This window comes from Mobula birostris, chromosome 12 (assembly GCF_030028105.1).
Source record: "Mobula birostris isolate sMobBir1 chromosome 12, sMobBir1.hap1, whole genome shotgun sequence".
Taxonomy (NCBI): Eukaryota; Metazoa; Chordata; class Chondrichthyes; order Myliobatiformes; family Myliobatidae; genus Mobula; species Mobula birostris.
In genome coordinates, this window is record NC_092381.1 from 100,080,713 (window position 1) to 100,105,264 (window position 24,552).

The 24,552-nt window shown below is 41.9% G+C and overlaps 1 protein-coding gene across 6 annotated transcripts in view; it reads right to left on the bottom strand.

The window, feature by feature from the left end:
- The window catches only part of LOC140206146 (rab GTPase-activating protein 1-like), a 568,372-nt gene that overhangs the window by 142,529 nt on the left and 401,291 nt on the right, over window positions 1-24,552 (bottom strand). For all 6 annotated transcript variants that reach the window (XM_072274372.1, XM_072274373.1, XM_072274374.1 and 3 more), the window contains one exon: window positions 21,951-21,992. In XM_072274372.1, coding sequence (XP_072130473.1) covers window positions 21,951-21,992 — 42 coding nt within the window. The remainder of the gene's footprint in view (window positions 1-21,950; window positions 21,993-24,552) is intronic.

Sequence of the window (24,552 nt, forward strand, 5' to 3'; positions counted from 1 at the left end):
TGGTGACTGTTAGGGGAGGTGAGCGGGGGTGGTATTGGGAAACAATGCTAGGTGAGTGTTAGATGGAGGCAGATAAAGAGACAGAGGAATAGGGAAAAGGAATAAATAGAGCAAATGAGGGGAAAGATTGTGAAGATGGGAGACAGCTGCTGGAGGCAGATAAGCAGGAGCATAAAGTGTTATCAGTGTTGGATTTTGATAAGTAAAGAAGGTGAGAATGGGAATCAGAATATTATCACGGACATATGCTTAGACTGTGTGGATGGGAGGAACTTATGTGTGAAGTGGATGGGAACCTGGAGGGGGAGAGTGACAAATATGGGTGAATGGTAAATGGGGACTGGTGTGGAAAAAGGGGACAAAATTAGAGGACTGAAGGAAGATTGGGGGGGGGGGGTTAGAAAAGGATTACCTAAAATTAGAAAACTTAATACTCATGTCACTGGGTCATAGTCTACCCAAGTGTTGCTGGGCTTCATCCTGGCAGTAAAGACTGAAATGGGCAGGTCAGTGTGGTAATGGATAGGGGAACTGAAACAGTCTGCAACTGAGAGCTCGGGAAGGCCACTAAGAACTGAGCATAGGTGTTCTGCAAAAAGGTTGCCCACTTTGCTCATGGTTTCTCCAAATAGATCTGAAGTGTCCATTTGGTTAGCAAGCATTATAGTACTACAAAGGGGAAACAATTCTGCCTCATCTCCTATTGTGGGATAGCCTATGTTTTTGGAATGGAACCAGAAGATTCCACATGTTGCTGTACTGTATTCCAAAGCAATATATTGATACACCCATTCTCAATGTAAGGAATGAAGTTCAGAGTATATTCACCAAAGCCAAAGCATTAGTTGCAGGGCAAATTGAAGGAAGTATGGAATATTCTTCTCTGGCCTTGATAAGAGTGTCTTCAACATACAAAATGCTTAAACACCATCAATGACAAAATAACTAGTCTGACTGGCACTCCACCCACTACTCTAAACCTTCACTCCATCCTTCACCACAACTGAAGCATGCAGTCTCTACAAAATGCTCTGCAGCAACTTGCCAAGGCCTCTTAGGTAGCTTCTCCCAAAGCCTCTACCAATGAGAAGCATATATTCAGCAGGTACTTGATAAAACCACCCTAAAAACTCAACTCTATCACTTAGCATGGAAATGTTTCACTGTTCTATCACTGGTACTCCCTCTTCATTCACAACTTCTCCACTCAAACCACAACAATTTAAAAGCAGTAGCAGTAATTGAAGACCTTACCTGTAACAGTTGCTTTCCATCAAATATATTAAATGCATCATTAATAGTTCAGATATCCAGCTTAACTGTGTACACCTGATATCAATGTTTGGGGCCAAACTAAACATAGGTTAGGCAATTAATTCAACTTCATTGCAGCTTGGGTTAGATATAAAATGGTTTCTGGCACTGGGAAGGGCATCCCTCATTCCTGGACACAAACTACTGGGGAACTCCCCGTAACTCTTTGGTACAGATCTCTGGCTCATGATGTTTGTCAAGATTCCACAATCCAGTTTACTAAAATAACCTCTGATACATTGTCTTGTTCAATATCACTTCCATTATAGATTTCTCACACTTTTGTAAACAGCCCAATTCCCTCCAACCTTCTTGTTTACTCTATGCCTGTTCTGTTCCAGTCTTAGTACTTTCTCTAGCCACTGTTCATTCTTTTAACTGCCCATTCACTCCCTACCTTATTCAGATTCCATTCAATCTTATCCTACACTCTTCTTTGCTGCATAACTGTTAAAATCTCAGTCAACCTTTGCTCTCCTGATCTTTTTCAATAACACGCTCTAATGCCACTTACTGCTCAGACCCCATTTCCTACTATAAACTGAGAATAACTGAGTCCCTACAAACACCATCAATCAGAAATTCAGTGGACTAGATATATAAATACTGAGCGTACAAGAGCACATTAGTGGAATCTGTAGCAAATTACCCCACCTGATGCTCCAAATCCATCCCACTAGGTACAAGTCTCAATCTGAGAGTTTGCCTGGATGAGAAAGGCTGCAAAGGTCCCTACTGGTTGTAATATTTCACCCCAAAATCTTGCTCTCTTCTCATTTCCTTAACTTCCTAGTAACCCATCCTTCTCCCTTCCCACTCCCTTAATAATATATTTTAATCATATTAGCATACTCTCCTGCATGTTCTTTCCTATCCTGTCATCCAAACCCATTCTCTTGTTTAATCTGCAGTTTTACTGAGCTCTTATTCATCCTTTTAAATAATTACCCTTTAATTCCTCACCTTCACAGTAACATCTTCCCATTCATGCCTTATTCTGTTTAATAACTCACACTACTTTCCACAGCACCTGCAATATTCCACCTCCATGCTCTCCTACTCTACCAACACACAGTAATAACCATGTCTAATTCCATTTTCTAATCAAGAACTTATCAACTTCCACTTTAAATATACAGTGGATATTTATATATCCGTATGACCATGTACCCATAATTTCTGCCCTAGAAAAAAACACTCTGGCAGTCCACTTGATCTATACCTTTTATCAACTTGTACACCTTTATCAAATCACCCCACATCCTCCTCCATTCCAAAGAAAAAAGCCCAAGCTCACTCAAGTAAAGGTGCAGACTATTTTACTAACTAGGGAGCTAATTCCAAATCATTGGTGCAAAGGGACTTGGGAGTCCTAATGCAGTCCTAGTCCAAGTCCCTGAACTCGCAGGTTCAGACAGTAGTAAAAAAAAAGCAAATAGGGCTAGAATATAGAAGCAAGGATGTAATGCTGAGGTATTATAAAGCACTGAGTAGACCACATTTGGAGTATTGTGAGCAATTTTGGGCCCCATATCTAAGGAAGGAAGTGCTGGTATTGGAGAGGGGTCAGAGGAGGTTTATGAGAGTGATCGTGGGAGTGAAAGGGTTAATGTATGAAGAGTATTTGATAGCTCTGGGCCTGTACTTACTGGTGTTTAAAAGAATGAGGGGGAATTTTATTGAAACCTACAAAGTATTGAAAGACCTAGATAGAGTGGACGAGGGGAGGATGTTTCCAATCATGAGAGAGTTTAGGACCAGAGGGCACGACCTCAAAAAAGGACAGCCATTTAGAAAAGAGATGAGAAATTTCTTTAGCCAGAGGATGGTGAATCTGTGGAATTCATTGCCACTCCTCCCCTCCCCTTCAAAAGATAAATTTAATGTTGGAGAACAGGGATTCTCCATTTTCTATGTGGTCCAACCCTACTCCTTTAATCTCAATATGCTTAGATATCCCCTGTCACCCAAAACACTTATTTGCTCATTCCTGAACCATTTTAATATCTTATAGAGTGTAATATTGCACTGTGGTTCACTCCCAACGTCCATTAAAATCCCACTCTCGTGCTTAATCCTAATAAATATTAAAATCCCACCTCACCATTGTCACCTACACTGTTTGGTAACCACCCTAGACTGATATTACTCTCCTGCTAGCTGTAACATCCCCAAATTAATCCCACTTTCCTGTTTATTCCTTGTATTCCTTAATATTCCACATACACTACTGCACAATCTTGTTCTTTTCCCATGCTTTCGAATAGCTCAGTTGTGGTCTAATTCCATTCTCCTTTCTGCTTATCCTACACTGCAGCACTGTATGCAGCTTAATGCCATCTATACGAACAGAGAAACTGAATTCTCAAGTGTTGAGAAGAGGCAATGCTCTTTGGAAGATTCAATTATTTTCACTACCTCTGCCCTTTCCCTAACGTCGGCAATATTGTCTCCATTAAGTTTTCCTTCATTCTGCTTATGAGGACTCTGACTGAATCTCTATCAGCAGGTCTTCTCCAAATTCTAGCCATTCTCAGTAACACAGCCATTAGTACTACTGCTGCTCAGCTCCAGAGACTTGGGTTAAATCTGACCTCTGATGCTGTCTGAGTGGAATTTGCATGCTCTTTCTGCCATTGTGTGTGGTTTCCCTGGGGTATACAGGTTTCCTCCAGTGGTATGCTGGCAGATTAACTGGCTGAGGAACTGGTGCAGGGGGCAGGGGTTCAGATTTCTGGATCATTGGGATCTCTTCTGGTAGGGTATGACCTGTACAAAAGGATCGGGTTACACTTGAACCTGAAGGGAGCCAATATCCTGACAGGCAGGTTTGCTACAGCTGGTCAGGGGGGCTTAAACTAAGTTGGCATGGGGAAGGGAACTGGAGTGATAGGGCCGGATGGGGTAGTTGGTTTACAAACAGAGGCATTGTGTAGTGAGACTGTTAGCAAGCAGGGGCTGATGACAGGGCAAAATTGCAGTCAATGTGATGAGTTGAAATCTAAAAGGACAAAATCAAAAAGGGTGATGAATACAGGACTAAAGGTGTTATATTTGAATGTGCGCACTATACGGAATAAGGTAGATGAACTTGCAGCAGTTACAGATTGGCATGTGTGACATTGTCGGTATGACTGAATCGTGGCTGAAGGCTGAGAGCTTACCTACAAGTATACAGATAGTATCAAAAGGACAGGCAGGTGGGCAGGGGTGGTGGGGTGGCTCTGTTGGTAAAAAAATGAAATTAAATCCATAAAAAGAGGTGACATTGATGTAGATGAAGACGTAGAATAACTCTGGAGGGAGCTAAGAAACTGCAAGTGTAAAAAAACCCTGATGGGAGTTACGTACAGAACAGTAGCAAAGATGTGTACTTATGGGGATTTCAATATACAGGTAGATTGGGTAAATCAAACTGCTGCTAGATCCCAAGAGGGGTAATTTATAGAATGCTTATGAGATGGTATTTTTTTTAGAGCAGCTTATGGTTGAGCCCACCGAGAGATCAGCTATTCTAGATTGAGTGTTGTGCAATGAACTAGAATTGATTAGAGAGCTTAACGTAAAGGAGCCCTTAGGGGAAGTGATCATAATATGATTGAATTCACCCTGCAATTTGAGGAGAAGCTAAAGTAAGATGTATTAGCATTACAGAGGAGTAAATTGGGCATGAGAGAGGAGCTAGCCAAAGTTGATTGGAAGGAAACACTAGCAGGGATAACAGCAGAGCAGCAATGGCTGGAGTTTCTGGGAACAATTCCGAAGGTGCAGGATAGATGCATCCTAAAGAAGCAGTATCTAAAGACAAGATGATGCAACTGTGGCTGACAAGAGAAGTCAAAGCCAAAGTGAGGGCATATAATTGAGGAAAAATTAGTAGGAAGTTGGACAATTGGAAGCTTTTAAAAACCAACAGAAGGCAATTAAAATATATCATAAAGAAAGAAAAGTTGGAATATGAAAGTAAACTAATAATGAAGTGGAAACAAAAACTTTCTTCTGATACATGAAGTGTAAAAGAAAGGTGAGAGTAGCTATCAGACCACTGGAAAATGATGCTGGAGAGGTAGTAATGGGGGACAAGGAAATGGTGGATGAATTGAATAAGTATTTTGCATCGGTCTTCATTGTGGAAGATACTAGCAGTATGCTGGAAGTTCAAGACCGTCAGGCAGCAAAAATGCTTGGGAAATTGAAAGGTCTGAAGGTAGCTAAGTCACCTGGACCAGATGGTCTACACACCAAGGTTCTGAAAGACGTGGCTGAAGATTGTGGAGACATTAGTAATTATCTTTCAAGAATCAATGGATTCTGGCATGGTTCCCGAGGACTGAAAAATTGTAAATGTCATTCCACTCTTCAAGAAGGAGAGAGGCAGAATAAAGGAAATTATAGGCCAACTAGTCTGACCTCAGTGATTGAGATAATGTTAGTGCTGATTGTAAAGGATGCACTTTTGGGGTACTTGGAGGTACATGATAAAACAGGCCGAAATCAGCATGGTTTCCTTTAGTGAAAATCTTGCCTGACGAATCTGTGGGAATTCTTTGAAAAAATAGCAAGCAGGATAGACAAAGGAGAATTGGTAAATGTTGTGCCCTTGGATTTTTTGGAGGCCTTTGACAAAGTGCCACATATGTGGCTGCTTAACAAGTTGAGAGCACGTAGCATTACAGGAAAGATACTAGCATGGATAGAGTATTGGCTGATTAGCAGGAGGCAAAGGGTGGGAATACAGGGAGCCTAGTTACTGTCGGTGACTAGTGGCGTTCCACAGGGGTCTGTGTTTGAGGCGCTTCTTTTTATGATATACGTCAATAAGTTGGATGATGGGAATTTTGTGGCCAAGTTTGTGGACAATACAAAAATAGATGGAGGGGCAGATACTGTTGAGGAAGTAGAGAGGCTCCTGAAGGACATAGACAGATTAGGAGAATGGGAAAAGAAGTGGCAGATGAAATATAGTGTCAGGAAGTGTCTGGTCATGTACTTTGGTAAAAGAAATTAAAGCGTAGACTATTTTCTAAGTAGAGAGACAATTAAAAAATCTGAAGTGCAATGGGACTTGGGAGTCTTTGTACAGGATTTCCTAAAGATTAATTTGCAGGTTAAATTTGTGGTAAGGAAGACAAATGCAATGTTAGCATCCATTTTGAGAGGACTAGAATATAAAAGCATGTTGAGCTGTTATAAGGCACTGGTGAGGCCTCAGTTGGAGTATTGTGAGCAGTTTTGAGCCCATTATCTAAGGAAGGATGTGCTGACATTATTTGGATAGACTTCAAAGGAAGTTCTGAAAAATGTTCCAGGTTTGAAAGATGTGGAGAAGATGTGTCCTATTGTGGGGGAATCCAAGGCCAGAAGATGCCTTAGAGGAACATCCATTTGGAACAGAGACGAGGAGGAATTTCTTTAGCCAGAGTGGTGAATCCATGGAATTCATTGCCACAGGCAGATGTGAAGGCCAAGTCATTAGGTATATTTAAGGTAGTGGTTGACTAGTCAGGGCATGAATGGATACAAGAAGGCAGGAGATTGGGGCTGAGAGGGAAATGGATCAACCATGATGAACTGGTAGTACAGACTTGATTGGCCAAATGACCTTCTTTGCTCCTATATCTTATTGTCTTATGATACAAGTCCTTGGGACCAACAAGTCCATCCCAACCACAGTGATCACCCACCCAGTTTCAATTTCCTGTGTTCGACCCATATCACTCTAAACCTCGCCCTTCCATGTACTTATCCAAGTGCTTTTTAAATGATACTATTGTACTTGCCTCAACTAATTCTTCTGACAGCTTGTTATATCCTCATCATCTTCTGTGTGAAATCTTTCCCCTCTCATTCTAAATTTATGTGCTGTTAGTTTTGGACTCTTCTACCTTGGGGAAAATACTACTACCATCCATTTTATACTTGTCTCTCATAACTTTAAACATTTCTATAACGTTAACCTTCATTCAGATCTAACCTGTAACTCAGGCCCTCTAGATCTGGCAACTCTCTAGTAAACCTTTTCTGCATCATTTCCAGTATAAACTGAGCAGGGCGACTAAACCTGTACACAGTACTTATACTATGTAGTTTAAGTGTGGTCTCACCAACAACTTTTACAACTGCAACATAATGTCCCAACTCCTATACTGAATGCATTGACTGATGATGCTAAATACCCTTTTCACCACCCTGTCTCCCTGCGACATCACTTTTAACAAACTATGTACTTATACTCAGAAGTCCTTCAGTCCCATTACACTCTCTAGTGCCCTAACATTCATAGTATAGGTACTACACTGACTTGACTTTCCAAATTGCATAACCTCACACTAAATCTATGGAAATCTGTTTGCTATTCCTCAGCCTACTTCTCTAACTGATCAAGATCCTCTTGTAATCTGCAATAACTTTCTTCACTAACTACAATGCTTCCTAATTTTGCATCATCTGCAAAATTGCTGATTAAGCGTTATGCATTTACATCCAAGTCATTTATATAAATAATGAATATCAAGAGTTCCAACACCTACCCCTGCAGCACACCCTAGTCACTGATATCCATTCTGAGAAGCAACCTTTAAACACCACCCTCTACTTCCCATCTCTAAGCCAATTTTGAATTCACCTAACTAGCTCTCCCTGGATTCCATGGACCTAGCTTTCCAGACCAGCCTACCATGCGGGAGTTTGGTAAAAGCCTTGCTATAGTCCAAATAAAGAACATCTGCCGCCCTCCCCCTCATCCACCTTGTCGACTCCTCCTAATCAGACTCTCTCTATCCAAATATTGGCAGATCCTTTCCCTCAGAATTCTCTCCAGTAATTACCTCACTACAGCTGTCAGGCTGACTGGCCTGTGGTTGTTCACTGGCTTGTTCTTGCTATCCTTTTTAAACAATGGAACAACATTGGCCAAATTCCACCCTTTGGAAACTTTACCAGTGGCTAATGATGAAACAAATATCTCGGCAAAGGCCTCTCTGATTTCTTCACTAGCTTCCTACACAGTCTAAGGATGCAGGCTGTCAGGCTGCACACTCTGGAGATTTATCCTCCTTACCTACTCACACATTATTCGCATTACCTGCTCATGGAGTTTACTGTTATGTTCACCACCACTGTCTACATACACCTGAGCAAACGCTGAAGCTGCACTGGGAGAGACTTGCAGCATCATCAGGTTTCTACAAAACAAACATCCAGGTGGTCTCTTCATAATTACAGGAGACTTTTGAACAGACTAACAGGCAGATGTTGAGGGAGGCTGCCACAAATGGAGAAGGCAGAGATCTTGAGTAATATGCCATATCTGTTACTGGCTACATCTGTAAGTGTGTAGGTGATGTCAGTGCCTCAAGAATAGTTATAGTTGCCCAACCTGAAGCCCTTGCTGAATGCAGAAGTACGCTCCCTACTAAAAGCCTGGGACACAGCCTTCAAGTCTGGAGACAGAAAAGCACCCAGAACAGCCAAGAGAAACTTCATGTTAGGCATCAAGAAGGCAAAGACCACCTGCACATAAAAAATTCAGGAACATCCATCCAATAATGATCCCCAGTGTCAAGGGCATTATTGACTATGCAAGAGAAAACAGCGTTGATTGTACTAGCTACGCCTCTGTCCCCAATGCTCTAGACAACTTTTATGCATTCTTTTAAGCATGCACCATAACAATAGCCATGAAAGCAATCTCCCCTTTTAGGTGAGTAGCCACTGTTTATACAGTAGTGGACATGAGAAGGACTCTGCAGAGAGTCAATCCCTGTGAAGCTGCCGGGCCAGACAACATCTCAGGTGGAGTACTCAGGGAGTGTACACACCAGCTTTCAACGGATATCTACAGCACTTCACTCATCCAGATTGCTGTCCCCACATGCTTCAAATCGGCCTCCATCATCCATATCCCGAAGAACTCTATACCTTTCGAGCTAAACAACTACGACCCAGTGGCACTAACAGCAATTACCATGAAGTGCTTTGAATGGCTGATAATGGCACACATAAAAAACTCCGTTCCTGCAACGCTGGACACTCACCAATATGTTTACTGACAGAACATGCACACCTAGAAAACATGGACACATGTCAGAATGCTCTTTCTGGATTTCATTTATTTTCCCACAGACCTCAGTGAACAAATTTCTACTCCTCAGTCTAAGTACCCCACTGTGCAACTAGGTATTGGACTTCCTAGTCAATAGATCTCAGACAGTCAGGATGCAGAACCATTCTTCCCTCCCTATGATTCTCAACACAGCTGTGTACTGAACCCACTGTTACACACTCTGCTTATACATGGCTGCACAGCCAAATACTGAGTAATTACATTGTCAGATTTGTGGATGACACAATAGTGGTGGGGGTTCATCACCAACAATGACAAGTGACAAGATGGCCTACAGAGAGAAGTTGGAAGGCCTAATGCCACATAAATAACCTCTTCTTCAATGTCAACATGACAAAGGGAGATGGTTATCAACTTCAGGAGTACTCACACCACTTACAACCCTCTTTAACATCAGCGGCACAGCAGTAAAAACTGCGAAGCCTCCAACTCCTGCGAGTGCACATCTCACACAGCCTCTCATGGTTCCAGAACATATACTACACAATCAAAAAAAAAACCTCACCAATGCCTCTACTTTCTGAGGAGTCTGAAGAAAGCTGGAGTATGCTCACAATACTCATGACCTTCTACAGATGTGTAGGAGAGAGCATACTAACATGCTGCATTGCTGCATGGTACAGAAACTACAGTGGACAAGGCTCTACAGTGGTTAAAACTACCCATTGTTCACCGGCATCAGCCTACCTACCATCCTTTTAAAGTCAACAAGTGATTTGCTCAATCCTAAGCTCCTAAAACCAATGTACGCCTCCTTCTTTTTCTTGAGGGGAATCTCAATATCTCTTGTCAGCCAAGTTTAACCTTCAATCGAACACGGACACTTGCTTATCTTACTTTTAAGACTCCCACTTGTCATTCACTCCTTTCCTTTCAACAGGCTCATCCAATCGACCTCTGCTAGATCCTATCTAGTTCTCCAAAATTACATCTGCTTCAGTTTAGGACCTTAACCTGTGTACCTGTCCTATCCTTTTCCATCTCTTCCTTAAAGATAATAGAATCATTATTACTAGAGCTAAATTACTCCCTGACTGCCACTTTAGTCACTCACTCTGTCTCATTCCCTAAGAGGAGGTACAGTATTGCACTTTCCCAAAAAGAGGCTTCTATATATTGACTCAGGAAACTTTCCTAGAGATATTTCACAAAGTCTACCCCATTCAGGCCCTTAACACTCTGGGTAGTCCAATCAATATTGGGGCTATTAAAATCTATGTTAATACAAACCTGTTATTCTTCCAAGAACGAACAAATTTTCTACACACCTGCTCCTCAAGTTCACACTGATTATGGGGGGGGGTGGTGTATAATACAACCCTACTGCCCCACTAGAGTGACCTCCCTCCTTCTTGTTTCTAAGTTCTACCAGCATGGCCACACTGGATGATCCCCGAAGAATGTAATCTCTAGACACTGCTATTATGTCCTCCCTATCATCCCGTCCTTGCTCACCTGTACCTTTTCTCTCAGAAAGTTGTGAATCTTTTGTATCAACAAATCCAGAGACCCGAGGATGCTGAGCTATCAAGTGCACTGAAGGCTGAGACAGGTAAACACAGGAAAATTGAAGGTTATAGGAAAGTGTCAAAGTTGAGTTTATTGACACATGTAGAAGTACAGCTGTGATGAAAAACTTACTTGCAGCAGCATCACATGCGCATATCATATAAGCAGCATTCACAAAAAATCATAAATGAACCACAGCATTTATAAGAATGAATGAAAACCCTTTTACTGTAAACTGTTCAAAATGGTGCTAAATTGTAGTGATTAGGGCTGTGTTAGTTGGTTCAAGAATAGCTACTTCTGGCTACTTCTTTTCAACTGCAAACAACAGGAATTCTGCAGATGCTGGAAATTCAAGCAACACACATCAGAGTTGCTGGTGAATGCAGCAGGCCAGGCAGCATCTCTAGGAAGAGCCTGGCCTGCTGTGTTCACCAGCAACTTTGATGTGTGTTGCTTGAATTTCCAGCCTGACCTGCTGCATTCACCAGTAACTTTGATGTGTGTTGCTTGAATTTCCAGCCCCTTCGCCCACACCTCAGCGAGTTCCGTGTTCACCATGATGCGGAACTCTTCTTCCGCTGTCTCCGTCTCCGAGCCTACCTCTTCGGCAAGGACTCTTCCACCCCCACCAATGACCCCTTCTCCCGTCTTCAACCCTCCTCTTCTTCATGGACACCCCGCTCTGGTCTTCTGCCTGCTCTGGATCTCTTTATTGCTAACTGCCGATGGGACATCAACCGTCTCGACTTCACCGCACCTTGTTCCCATTCCAACCTCACTCCTTCGGAACGCTCTGCTCTCCACTCCCTCCGCACTAATTCTAAACATATTATTAAACCCGACGATAAGGGGGGGGGGGTGCTGTTGTAGTCTGGCGTACTGACCTCTAGCTTGCCGAGGCACAGCGACAACACGCGGATACCTCCTCTTATTTACCCCTCGATCGTGACCTCACTAAGGAGCACCAGGCCATTGTCTCCCACACCATCACCGACTTTATCAGCTCTGGGGATCTCCCATCCGCTGCTACCAACCTTATAGTTCCCACATCTCGCACTTCCCGTTTCTACCTCCTACCCAAGATCCACAAACCTGCCTCTCCTGGCAGACCTATTGTCTCAGCTTGCTCCTGCCCCACCGAACTCGTTTCTGCATACCTCGACACGGTTTTATCCCCCCTTTTTCAATCCCTTCCGACCTATGTTCGTGACACTTCTCACGCTCTTAAACTTTTTGATGATTTTAAGTTCCCTGGCCCCCACCGCTTTATTTTCACCATGGATATCCAGTCCCTATATACTTCCATCCCCCATCAGGAAGCTCTCCGCTTCTTTTTGGATTCCAGACCTAATCAGTTCCCCTCTACCACCACTCTGCTCCGTCTAGTGGAATTAGTCCTTACTCTTAATAATTTCTCCTTTGGCTCCTCCCACTTCCTCCAAACTAAAGGTGTAGCTATGGGTCCCAGCTATGCCTGTTGGCTTTGTGGAACAATCCATGTTCCGTGCCTATTCTGGCATGTGTCCCCCACTTTTCCTTCGCTACATCGACGACTGAATTGACGCTGCTTCCTGCACGCATACTGAGCTCGTTGACTTTATTAACTTTGCCTCCAACTTTCACCCTGCCCTCAAGTTTACCTGGTTCATTTCCGACACCTCCCTCCCCTTTCTAGATCTTTCTGTCTCTATCTCTGGAGACAGCTTATCCACTGTTGTCTACTATAAGCCTACTGACTCTCACAGCTATCTGGACTATTCCTCTTCTCACCCTGTCTCTTTCAAAAATGCCATCCCCTTCTCGCAATTCCTCCGTCTCCGCCGCATCTGCTCTCAGTGTGAGGTTTTTCATTCCAGGACGAGGGAGATGTCCTCCTTTTTTAAAGAAAGGGGCTTCCCTTCCTCCACCATCAACTCTCCTCTCAAACGCATCTCCCCCATTTCACGCACATCTGCTCTCACTCCATCCTCCCGCCACCCCACCAGGAATAGGGTTCCCCTGGTCCTCACCTACCACCCCACCAGCCTCCGGGTCCAACATATTATTCTCCGTAACTTCCACCACCTCCAACAGGATCCCACCACTCTCATCTTTCCCTCACCTCCCTCTGCTTTCCACAGGGATTGCTCCCTACGCGACTCCCTTGTCCATTTGTCCCCCCCATCCCTCCCCACTGATCTCCCTCCTGGCACTTATCCGTGTAAGCGGAACAAGTGCTACACATGCCCTTACACTTCCTCCCTTACCATCATTCAGGGCCCCAGACAGTCCTTCCAGGTAAGGCGACACTTCACCTGTGAGTCGGCTGGGGTAATATACTGCGTCCGGTGCTCCCGATGTGGCCTTCTATATATTGGCGAGACCCGACGCAGACTGGGAGACTGCCTTGCTGAACACCTACGCTCTGTCCGCCAGAGAAAGTGGGATCTCCTAATGGCCACACATTTTAATTCCACATCCCATTCCCATTCTGACATGTCTATCCACGGCCTCCTCTACTGTAAAGATGAAGCCACACTCAGGTTGGAGGAACAACATCTTATATTCCGTCTGGGTTGCCTCCAACCTGATGGCATGAACATTGACTTCTCTAACTTCTGCTAATGCCCCACCTACCCCTCGTACCCCATCAGTTATTTATTTATATACACACATTCTTTCTCTCACTTTCCTTTTTCTCCCTCTGTCCCTCTGACTATACCCCTTGCCCATCCTCTGGGTTCCACCCCCCCCCCCGCCGTCTTTCTCCCCGATCCTCTCATATCCCTTTTGCCAATCACCTGTCCAGCTCTTGGCTCCATCCCTCCCCCTCCTGTCTTCTCCTATCATTTTGGATCTCCCCCTCCTACTTTCAAATCTCTTACTAACTCTTCCTTCCGTTAATCCTGACAAAGGGTCTCAGCCTGAAACGTCGACTGTTCCTCTTCCTAGAGATGCTGCCTGGCCTGCTGTGTTCACCAGCAACTTTGATGTGTGTTGCTTCTTTTCAACCATTCAGTTCTTGACCTGAAGAGAAGTAACTGTTCTTGAACCTGATGGTTTGGGACATCTGGCTTTTGGTAAGAGGTGGGGATCACCAATGATGGATATTACCTTCTTCAGGCAGCACCTTTTGTAGATACTACCATTAGTGGTGAGGAATGTGCCTGTAATGTACTGAGCTCAGTCCACTGCTCTGTACAGCTTCTTACATTCCTGTACATTTCAATTGCCATAATAGACCATGATGCTACCTGTCAGGATACTTTCAAAAATACGTCTATAGAAGTTTGTTGGAATGTTCAGAGACATGCTGGACCGCCTTACTCTCCAAAGAAAGTAAATACATTGGCACACTTTCCTGATGATTGCATCTATGTGCTGGGTCTAGGACAGGTCATCTGATATGTTAGCAGCCAGGAATTTATAGCAGCTGACTGCACCCTTGACCTTCTAATGTAGACATACGTTTGCTCTCCTTTCCCTTTCTGAAGTCAACAATCAGTGTACTTGTAACAAATGAACTGGAAGTGAAGTTGACATTGATACCTTTAACAAGTCTGATCACTTGGCTGTACTTTTATTCCCACCATATAAGCAGAGACCGAAGACTGCAGCACCAGTGGTGAGGAACCTGTAAGTATGGTCAAGGGAGGCAGATGAACATTTATAGGATTGCTTTTAATTAGTGGACATATCCAGAAATTCAACTTTGGATTTGAGTAAATGTCCACAGTTGTCACTGGCTTTATCTAGACCTGTGTGGATGAGCATGTGCCTTCAAAAACATACTGAGCATTCTCAAAAACAGAAGTTCTGGATGAACCAGTCTGCTGAGGGCAAGATCTGTAACGTTCAAGACCAGTGTTCCAAAACTCTACAAGAAGTCCAGATATGACCTACAGAAGGCCACCATGACAGCAAAAATGCATTTCTATGTGAAGTTAGTGACACAATCAGATGCACATGGCTATGGTAGTGTTCCATAACCTCCTACAAGGCAAAACCTTACACTATAAATAACAGTGCTTCTTCACTCCCAGTAAGCTCAACAATTTTTATGCAAACTTTTTAAAAGAAGAATAACATTAAGCCTGTGTAAATCCCCATAGGATACAGTGACCCGTGATCTTGGTCTTCGAGGCTGACATCAGAACATCATTCAAGAGGCTGGGTACTGAAAACCTGTGCCAACCAACTGGAGTGTTCAAGGACATCTTCAACCTCTCACTGCTGTGGTCTAAGATTTCCACCTGCTTCAAAAGTTCAAATTTATTATCAAAGTGTTTATATCATATGCAACTTTGAGATTCATCTTCTTGCAGGAGAACATTCGGACTGGTAGCATCACAACCTAGTATGGAGGCTGCACTGCACAGGATCACTAGAGGTAGAAGTAGCCAGTTTCATCTCGGGCATAACCTTTTCCACCATCGAAGACAACTTGAAAATGTGATGTCTCAGGAAGGCAGCATCCATCATTAAGGACCTTCACCATCTAGAACATGCCTGCTTATTGTCACTACCCACTGGGAGAATGTGCAGGAGCATGAAGACCCACAATCAATGATTTAGGAACAGCTTCTTCACCCCTGCCACCAGATTTCAGAATGGTTCGTGAACTCTGCTGTGTTTCTTTTTTGCACTATTTATATATTTTGTAATGTATGCCAACTTTATGTCTCTACACTGCACTGCTGCCACAAAACAACATATTCCTGACATATTTAAAATTTAAAGGCATCCGTTAGTCTTGCGAGACCATGGATCTGCGCCTGGAAAGTCTTGACTCTCCAGGGCGCAGGCTAGGCAAGGTTGTATGGAAGACCAGAAGTTACCCATGCTGCAAGTCTCCCCTCTCCACGACACCAATGTTGTCCAAGGAAAGGGCATTAGGACCCATACAGCTTGGCACCAGTGTCATCGCAGAGTAATGTGTGATTAAGTGCCTTGCTCAAGGACACAACACATGTTGCCTTGGCTCGAACTCACAACCTTCAGGTCGCTAGTCCAATGCCTTAACCACTTGGCCACGTGCCCACACATATAAGCCAGTGATAAACCTGATTCTGGTCTTGTGTTATGCAATGGGCTGGAGAAGCTGGGGTTGTTCTCCCTGGAACAGAGAGGATGCAAAGGGATCTAATAAGAGATACTTAATGACATTATGGGTACAAAGGGAAAAGATAAATAGAAACTGCTCCCATTGGCGAAAGGAGGTCCAGGAAGCATAAAATGACGGTGAATTGCAAAACAAAAACTGTCAAGAGATAAATCTTGATTACATTCCATCACTGCTGGAATTCTTCATGCCAATGTTCTATGCTTAACTATTTCCTTTATCATTGGCCTATCGAGAGTTCAGAAGTGATGAGCAACTGCTTAGCAAATGAGACAACCTGTGTTTGTATGCAGCAAAACTCAGACAATATACAAACACTGTTGATAAGTGGCCAGCAACAACCACACCACAAGAGTCCGAGGCAATGACCACATCCAGCAAGACAGATAAATAATTTAGGTGGTGTTGGTGGTGCTCATTAAATAAGTTCTTCATCCAGTTAGTGGCGATGGAGTTACATTCACCCAGGCAAGTGGCAAATTTGCCATCACTCTCCTGAGTTATGCCTTGATGACAGTGTAATGGCAATAATCTGTCAGGAGGCGAACCACTGACCACAGGATAATGAGTCTCAGACCTGCACTTCCAGCCATAGTATTAACATTGTGGGTCCAGTTGAGTTTTGGTCAACGAGACTCCAAGGATATTGTTGGTGTAGTACTAGGAGATGATAATACCATTAAATGTTAAGGATATGTGGTTGGACACTGTTGTTGGAGATGCTCATTGTCTGGCATGTACTTGCCATTAACCCAGTGGAGAGGGTCAACAGCTTTAAATTGCTGGCTATTGACATATTCGAGGACTTGTCCTGGGTGCAGCACATAGATGCAATCACAAGGAAGGCACATAGGCCTCTTTACTTTCTTAGAAAATTAAGGAGGTTCAGCTTGTCAATAAATACTCTAAAAAGTTCAACGTTCAAAGCACTTCTATTATCAAAGATGTATACTATATACAATCTTGAGATTCACCTCCTTACAAGCACCCACAAAACAAAGAAACCTAATAGAACCCATTTAAAAAAGATTGTCAAACACCTAATGTGCAGGAAAAAAAAACAAATCATGCAAACAATAAAAGGAAATAAATAATATTCATGACTGAATTCAGAAGAGAAGTGAAGAAAAGTTCTAAAGATGTACTGTTGAAAGTATCCCAGCTGATTACATCATGGTCTGGTAGGGCAATTTGAATGCACAAGAATATAAGATGCTACAGAGAAGAGTGGACTCAGCCTAATACATCAAAGGGACATCCCTCTCCACCATTAAGAGGATCTACATGAAACGCTACCTCAAGAAGGCAACATCCATCAATAATAATCTGCACCAAAGTTCAAACTAAATTTATTATCAAGGTACATATATGTCACCATATACAACCCTGAGATTCATTTCCTTGCAGACATACTCAATGAATCCATAACAGAATAATAAACATAACAGAATCAATGAAAGACTGCACCAACTTGAGCGTTCAACTACTGTGCAAAAGACAACAAACTGTGCAGATACAAAAAGGAGGAAATAATAATCATCTGAATCAGAATAACAAATAAATAAACAATAAATATTGAGAACATGAAATGAAGAGTCCTTCAAAGTGAGTCCATTGGTTGTGGGAACATTTCAATTATGGAGCAAGTGACGTTCCATGTAGGGTACTAATTAGTTAGATGGTTTTGTCCTGCTTTTTGTGGATAAGATCTATCTGGGCACCTTGGTGGCTGAGCCTGGAGCAGAAGCACCACAGCTAAGATGTTTACGCACCCACAGACTTTGCTGTATCCAGTGATGTTAAATGTTACTTGATATCACATGGAGTGAAGGTAAAAGAGTTCATTGGTTTCTGTGACAGCGGAAATCTCAGGAGGAAACTGAAAAAGCTTATTCATTTTGTACTTCTGGCAGAAGCTGCCTGCAAATATTTCAGTCTTTCTACACCTGAAGGTGATGCTGTTCACAGAAATACCTCCTCGCATCACTTGCTTATGAATATGTCAATTATGAGTAGGAGAAGGCTACAGTTCCCCAAGCCTACTCCACCATTCAATAAGATTTGGGCTGAGCTGACTGTAGCTTCAGCTCTGCATTCCTGTTTATTTCATGAACATTTCACCCTCTAGCCCATCAAGATTGTGACCACCTGCAGCTTGAAAATATTCAAAATCTCTGCTTCTACTGGCCTTTCCTGAATAAAGTCTCAAATAATAATGACCCTGAGGAAAGATTTTGCCTCATTTATTATGCATAGAATGGCTGACCCTTTATTTGTAAATATAGATTCATAGAGTTATACAACACAGAAACAGAGCATTGGAACCAACTCATCTATGACAATCAACACTAACCTCATTTGTCAACATTTGGCCCATATACCTCTAAACATTGCCTATCCATGTGCCTGTTCAAATGTCTTTTAAATACTGTAATTGTATCCATTTCTATCTTTCTCTGCCATCTCATTTCATACACCTACTTTCCTCTGTGTGAAAAACTTACCCCTCAGGTCCTATTTAAATCTTTTCCCTCTTACCTTAAATCTATGCCCTTTAGTTCTAGATTCTCCTTTCCCTATTTACCCCTTTCATAAATTTTATAAACCTTTATGAAGAGATTCAGTCTCCTGCACTCCAGGGCAAACAGATGGAGAACAGGTTACTGGAAAAATAAATAGCAGAATGGGACTGATGGAAATGTTCTGTAAGCCATCTCAGACATCATTAGCTGAAGTGTCTCTTCCTATATCATGTGAAACTGAAATATTGCAGCCACAAATATACTAGCAGATGTTATGCAACAATTTTTTAAAAATCTTCTATCTATAAAAATAATCTGCAACATTCTCAGTGTTCATTTCAATGTACTCAACTTGAACAGTTTGATGTGCTCTGGGACAAAGCAGTCTTTCATATCCAGCAGAGGGGCACTGTGGTTATTGTGTGTTTACAGTGTACATTATCTACAAAAACAATGCAGCAACTGAGTATTTGTATGTAATAGGCAGTAGTTCATAACAATGTCTCCTCCTTCCAGATTCCTGATTAACAGTTTTTTTAGTGTATTACATACAGAAATGGATGCCACTGAATCTGTGTGGATACCTTTATACTTCAGATGCACAGAAACATGCACAGAAGGATGTGGACATAGTGGGAAGCACAGCAAGTCTGGCAGTGCTTCATGAAGAGTTTCCCAAAGAAATCACACCACATGATATATATGGTCACTTAGGACCAGTTGAAAAGTGGACTGGCCAATGATGTCCGTTTCCTGCCAGACACAGGGGTGTTCTTATCAAAATGATGATTATTTAGAAGTGGATAAAGGACAATCAATCAAAAGTTGGATAGTTTAATTTATTATGCGATGTAATAAAGCATCTAATTGATACACCAAATTTATTAAACTCATCACCCAGAGAGCAATAAAACAACTCCAATAACTGACAGATTACTAGAGGTACAAATGGAAGGCAATGGCTGATGGGAAGCCCAGAGATTGGTCTTATTGGAAAGGCAGGGAGCCATGCCAAGGAACCTGGAGGTCAGCATTGGCACCAGGTCATTCAGTTATTGTCTGAAACAGCCTCACACTGCAATGGGAACATGGTGATGTTAAGTGGGGAGCTGGAGGATTCAAATCCACTAGTTCATAAGGATCTTGGGACATGGAGATGGAGAGATAGTTCCTGTACCGTATTGAAATACTGTGTTCAGTATTGGTAACCCTACTATAGGAAAGATGCCATTAAGCTGAAAAAAGTGCAAAAAAAGGTATATGAAGATATTGTTAGGACTTGAGGGACTGAGCTATGGAGAGAGGTTGAGCAGTTTGGCACTTTATTCACTGGAGCATAGGAGAATGACAGGTGATCTTACAGAGAATTATAAAACCATGAGGGACAGAGATAGGGTGAATAGAAGCAGTCTTTTTCTCAGGGTTGAGGAATCAAGAATTAGAGGGTATAGATTTAAGGTGACAGGGGAGAGATTTAATAGGACAATTAATAGGATTTAATAGTGGCAATTTTTCCACCCAGAGGGTGGTAATATATGATGACATATATGTACTTTGATAATAAATTTACTTTGAACTTTGATATTTGGAATGAGCTACTAGAAGAAGTGGTTCAGGGAGGTACATTAACAACATTTAAAATGTACTTGGACAGGTACATAGTTAGAAAGGTTTAGAGGGATATGGGCCAAATGCAGGATTAGCTGCTTCCATTCTATATGACTCGATACACTGATACACTATAAGCGTCTAAGCACAATTTTCATGCTGCATGAAAAGATGGGAAATGAAGGAAAATGTTTTGCCTAAAGTCAGCATTTCCATCTGAGGAAATGTGGTGAGTCATCACAAAGATGGAATTACATATGAAAAAAGGTAGAAAAAGATGTTGAAACACACACACCAACAGTAAGGTGCATGAATCCAAGGATATTTTAATAACGGACATGGCAATTTTACAAATGGCAGAGATTGGCAGCAAAGTATGTTGACAATGAAGACTGAGAAAGAGAGTTACCATTAAGAAGTTGAATTTTAAAATAAAATTGAGATTGGGTTGTGAAGTTACAAATATCAGGTCAAGCCCAGAGATAGCCCAGTGTGATCAATCACCAATCCTTCTTCTGATAAGCATAGAAATGTACATTTCATCCTTAACCATGTCGACAGGCATCCATGATGCTGTTCACACTAATGTCACATCCCTTTATGCCTTTCTTAGCCAAATACCTGTCTAAATGCCTTTGAAACATTATAGTTGTATCTTCCTCCACCACCTCCCCTGGCAGCTTGATCCAGGTAACCACCATCCTCTGTGTGAAAACCTTGTCTTCAGCTACTTTTTAAATTTTTCCCCTCTCAACTTAAATCTATATCCTCTAGTTCTAGACTCCCCTGACCTGGGAAAATGATTCTGGCTTATCCACCCTATCTATGCCTCTCTGCCCATCTTGATTTTACAAACCTCTAAGATCATCCCTTGGCCTCCTACATTGCAGTGAGAATAAAGCCAGCCTATCCAATCTCTCATAATTAAGGCAGTCCATGCTGATAAACATTCTGGTGAATCTCTGCACTCTATTGCTACCACATCCTTGCAGTGTCAAAACCATGACTGTATACACTCCAAGTGTGAACTAAACAATATTTTGTATAGCTGCGACATGACATCCCAACTCCTATGCTCAATGCCTCAGACTATGGAGACAGCATATCTAATGGCTTATTCACTACTCTATCTATTTGTATTACAAGTTTCAGGCAGCTATGAACTTGCACCCCAAGTTCTCACTGTATGTCCTATGAATTTGACATCCCTCAGTGCATCACGTCACACTTGTCTGAACTAAATGCCATCTTCCACTACTCTGCTCGATTTACTAAACTGATCTATGGTCCACTGTGTACTTAGATAATTTTCCTTGCAATCTACAACTCTATCAATATTTGCTAATTTACTAAACATATACCAACATTCCCATCCAAGTCATTTATTATCCAGGTCGCAGCACTGATCCCTGCAATACACAACTTGTTACAGAGTTCCAGTGAGAAAAACACATTACCCTCTGCCTCCTACCATCAAGCCCATTTAACAATATAAACTGATTCTGTGTCATACAAAGATTTTTGACTTTTGAATTAAACAGATCAATTACAATCCACCTCAGGAAGTGTGTGTTCTAGAGTGCTAGACTGGATAACGTGACAAAATTAGGGTTAGTAAGTTGTGGATGTGCCATGTTGGTGCCAAAAACATGGCTGCCCCAGCACATCCTGGGACTGTTTTGATTGTTGATGATATGTTTCAAATAGACAAATGGAGCTAATCTTATCTTAAAAGTGGTTAGTGTTTGTTTCTATTTTTCCATCTTACCTTCAGCAGAGCCAGGGCCACATTGAAAATGATGCTGAGTCCCTGAAAAAACAAAAAAAAAGCAATGTTAAAACTTGGACATAACCATTGACTCCTTTAAATATCATCAAACCCTGCTAAAGATAAAATTTAGGATAATTCCCTCTGGATTTTCTTCTTGAAAACTCCTGCTTTTACACCTATGTTGCCTTTGATTCTTCTGACTCTGGGTGTTAACATATCAGATTATCTGTCCTGTACCCAGTAGATAGATGCAAACACAAGGAAAGCGCATCAGCATCTTTACTTTCTTGGGAGATTAAGGAAGTTTAGGTTGTAACTGAATTCTTAATAAGCTTCTACAGATGAACTATTGCAAGTATCCTGAATGGTTGCATTATGGTCTGATGTTGGGAGGTTATGAAGGGTAAGGTTTAAATGCCTGGTTCTTGCTCTGGCAGTCATGAAAGACTGTGCCAGTCAGTCTTCCACAGATAATATCCAGTGCATCCCAGCAGCATAAGGCAATCAAGAATTCTTCAGTATCAAATATTTCTTGCAGGTTCACAATCCATAAGACCAGAAGACAAAAGAGCAGAATTAGGCTATACGGCCCATAGTGTCTGCACCGCCATTTGAACACAGCTGATCCATTTCCTTCTCAGCCTCATTCTCCTGTCTTCGTCAGAAGCTTTTCACACCCTGACTTATCAAGAATCTATCAACTTTCACCTTAAAAATACACCCAATGATCTGGCATTCACTGCCCCCTGGATGCACCGTAGCAACAAATTCCACAGATTCACCACTCTCTGGCTAAAGAAATTCCTCCTAACCTCCATTCTAAATGGACATCCCTCTATTCTGAGGTTGTGCCTTCTGGTCCCATACTGCCCCACTATAGGAAACATTCTCTCCACATCCCCTCAATCTATGCCTTTCAATATTTGACAGGTTTCAGGTGATCACCCTTCATTCTTCTGAATTCCAGCGAGTACAGGCCTAGAGCTGTCTAATGCTCCTCATGTGATAAGCCTTGCATTCCCTGAATCATTTTTGTGCACCTCCTTTGAACACTCTCCGATGTCAGCACATCCTTTCTCAGACAAGGGGCCCAAAACTGCTCACAATACTCCAACTGAGGCCTTACCACTGTCTTATAAAGCCTCAGAATTACATCATTGTTTTTATATTCTAGTCCTCTCAAAATAAATGTTAACATTGCACTTGCTTTCTTTACCACCGATTCAATCTTCCTTTAGGGAATCCTGCATGGTAACTCCCAAGTCCCTTTGCATCTTAAATTTTTGAATTTTCTTCCTGTTCAGAAAATAGTCTGTGTTTTTATTCCTTCTCCCAAAGTGCATGACCACACACTTCTCAACACTGTATTCCATCTGCCACTTTGCCCATTCTCCTAATCTGTCTGTCCTTCTGAGTCCCCCTGCTTTGAACAATCACAGATTGCCTGACTACATGCAGTAATTGGCCAAAAAGTATATTCACACACCAATCACCTCATCACTTTGTGCCTCTTCCAAATTTGCTCATCTCCGATATTTGAAAGCACCAGTGGATGGAGCTCAGGGAGCAGCCCAATCAGTGAAGCAAGCCACTGAATTTACTATGAGCACAACAACCTGTGTTCAGGTGATCTGTGTTACAGCCATTTCGGTTATTGACATTCACCCTTATGGAATTCGCAAATCACTACAAAAATCTGACCTATGGAATAAAATTTGTTCTCATGTAAACTTAAGCATGAAAAAATTAAACATGTATTTGTCTAACCCTCATCTGACTTCCCAAAATTCAATGCTTCAGATTTGCAGGGATCAAATTCCATTTGCCAATGCACATTCCATCTGAATGTGTAACCTTAAAAATTTCTTTACTATTCACACTGCCACCAATCTTCATGTCATCTGTAAACTAAAATAGCATACCTTCCACAACCACAAATGAGGAAGAAACAAGACATTCTGTTTTTTATTATGTTCAACTCTCATTTCTTGATGCATGTGCAGAAAATATTGTGTTTTTTAAGCACAGATAGTTCATTTTATTGGCCAGTATATTTATTTACTTCCTCAAGTGTTTTCCAAGATGTCAGTAAGTTCAGCAACAGCTTCTTCCTCTTTGCCATCCGATTTCTAAATGAACATTGAACCCATGAATATGACCTCACTACATTTTTGTTTATCTTTGCACTACTTATTTGACTACTTAATATATATACTTTCTATAATTCACAGCTTTTTTCTATTACTATGTACTGCGTTGTACTGCTGCCACAAAGACAACAAACTTCATGACATATACCAGTAATATATGTCATGAAGTTTGTTGTCAGAATCAGCCTGATTCTGATTCTGTTTAAGTGCTATGTTTCAACGTAGACTGAATTCTGGAATGTGATAAGCATCTGCAATCTCATATGCCTCCAAACATGAGATTGCCTTGACAGTTTCAAAAGCGAATTTCTTTGTGCCCTGAGCCAGCAGCTGTGGTACTCATTGTTACTGTTGAGGAAAAAACATCCCATAGGAATGCAAAAGATAGGATTCAAGTTATGGAAATTTACTATACCGAGAGATTTTTAGGAACACAACCCCATTGACTG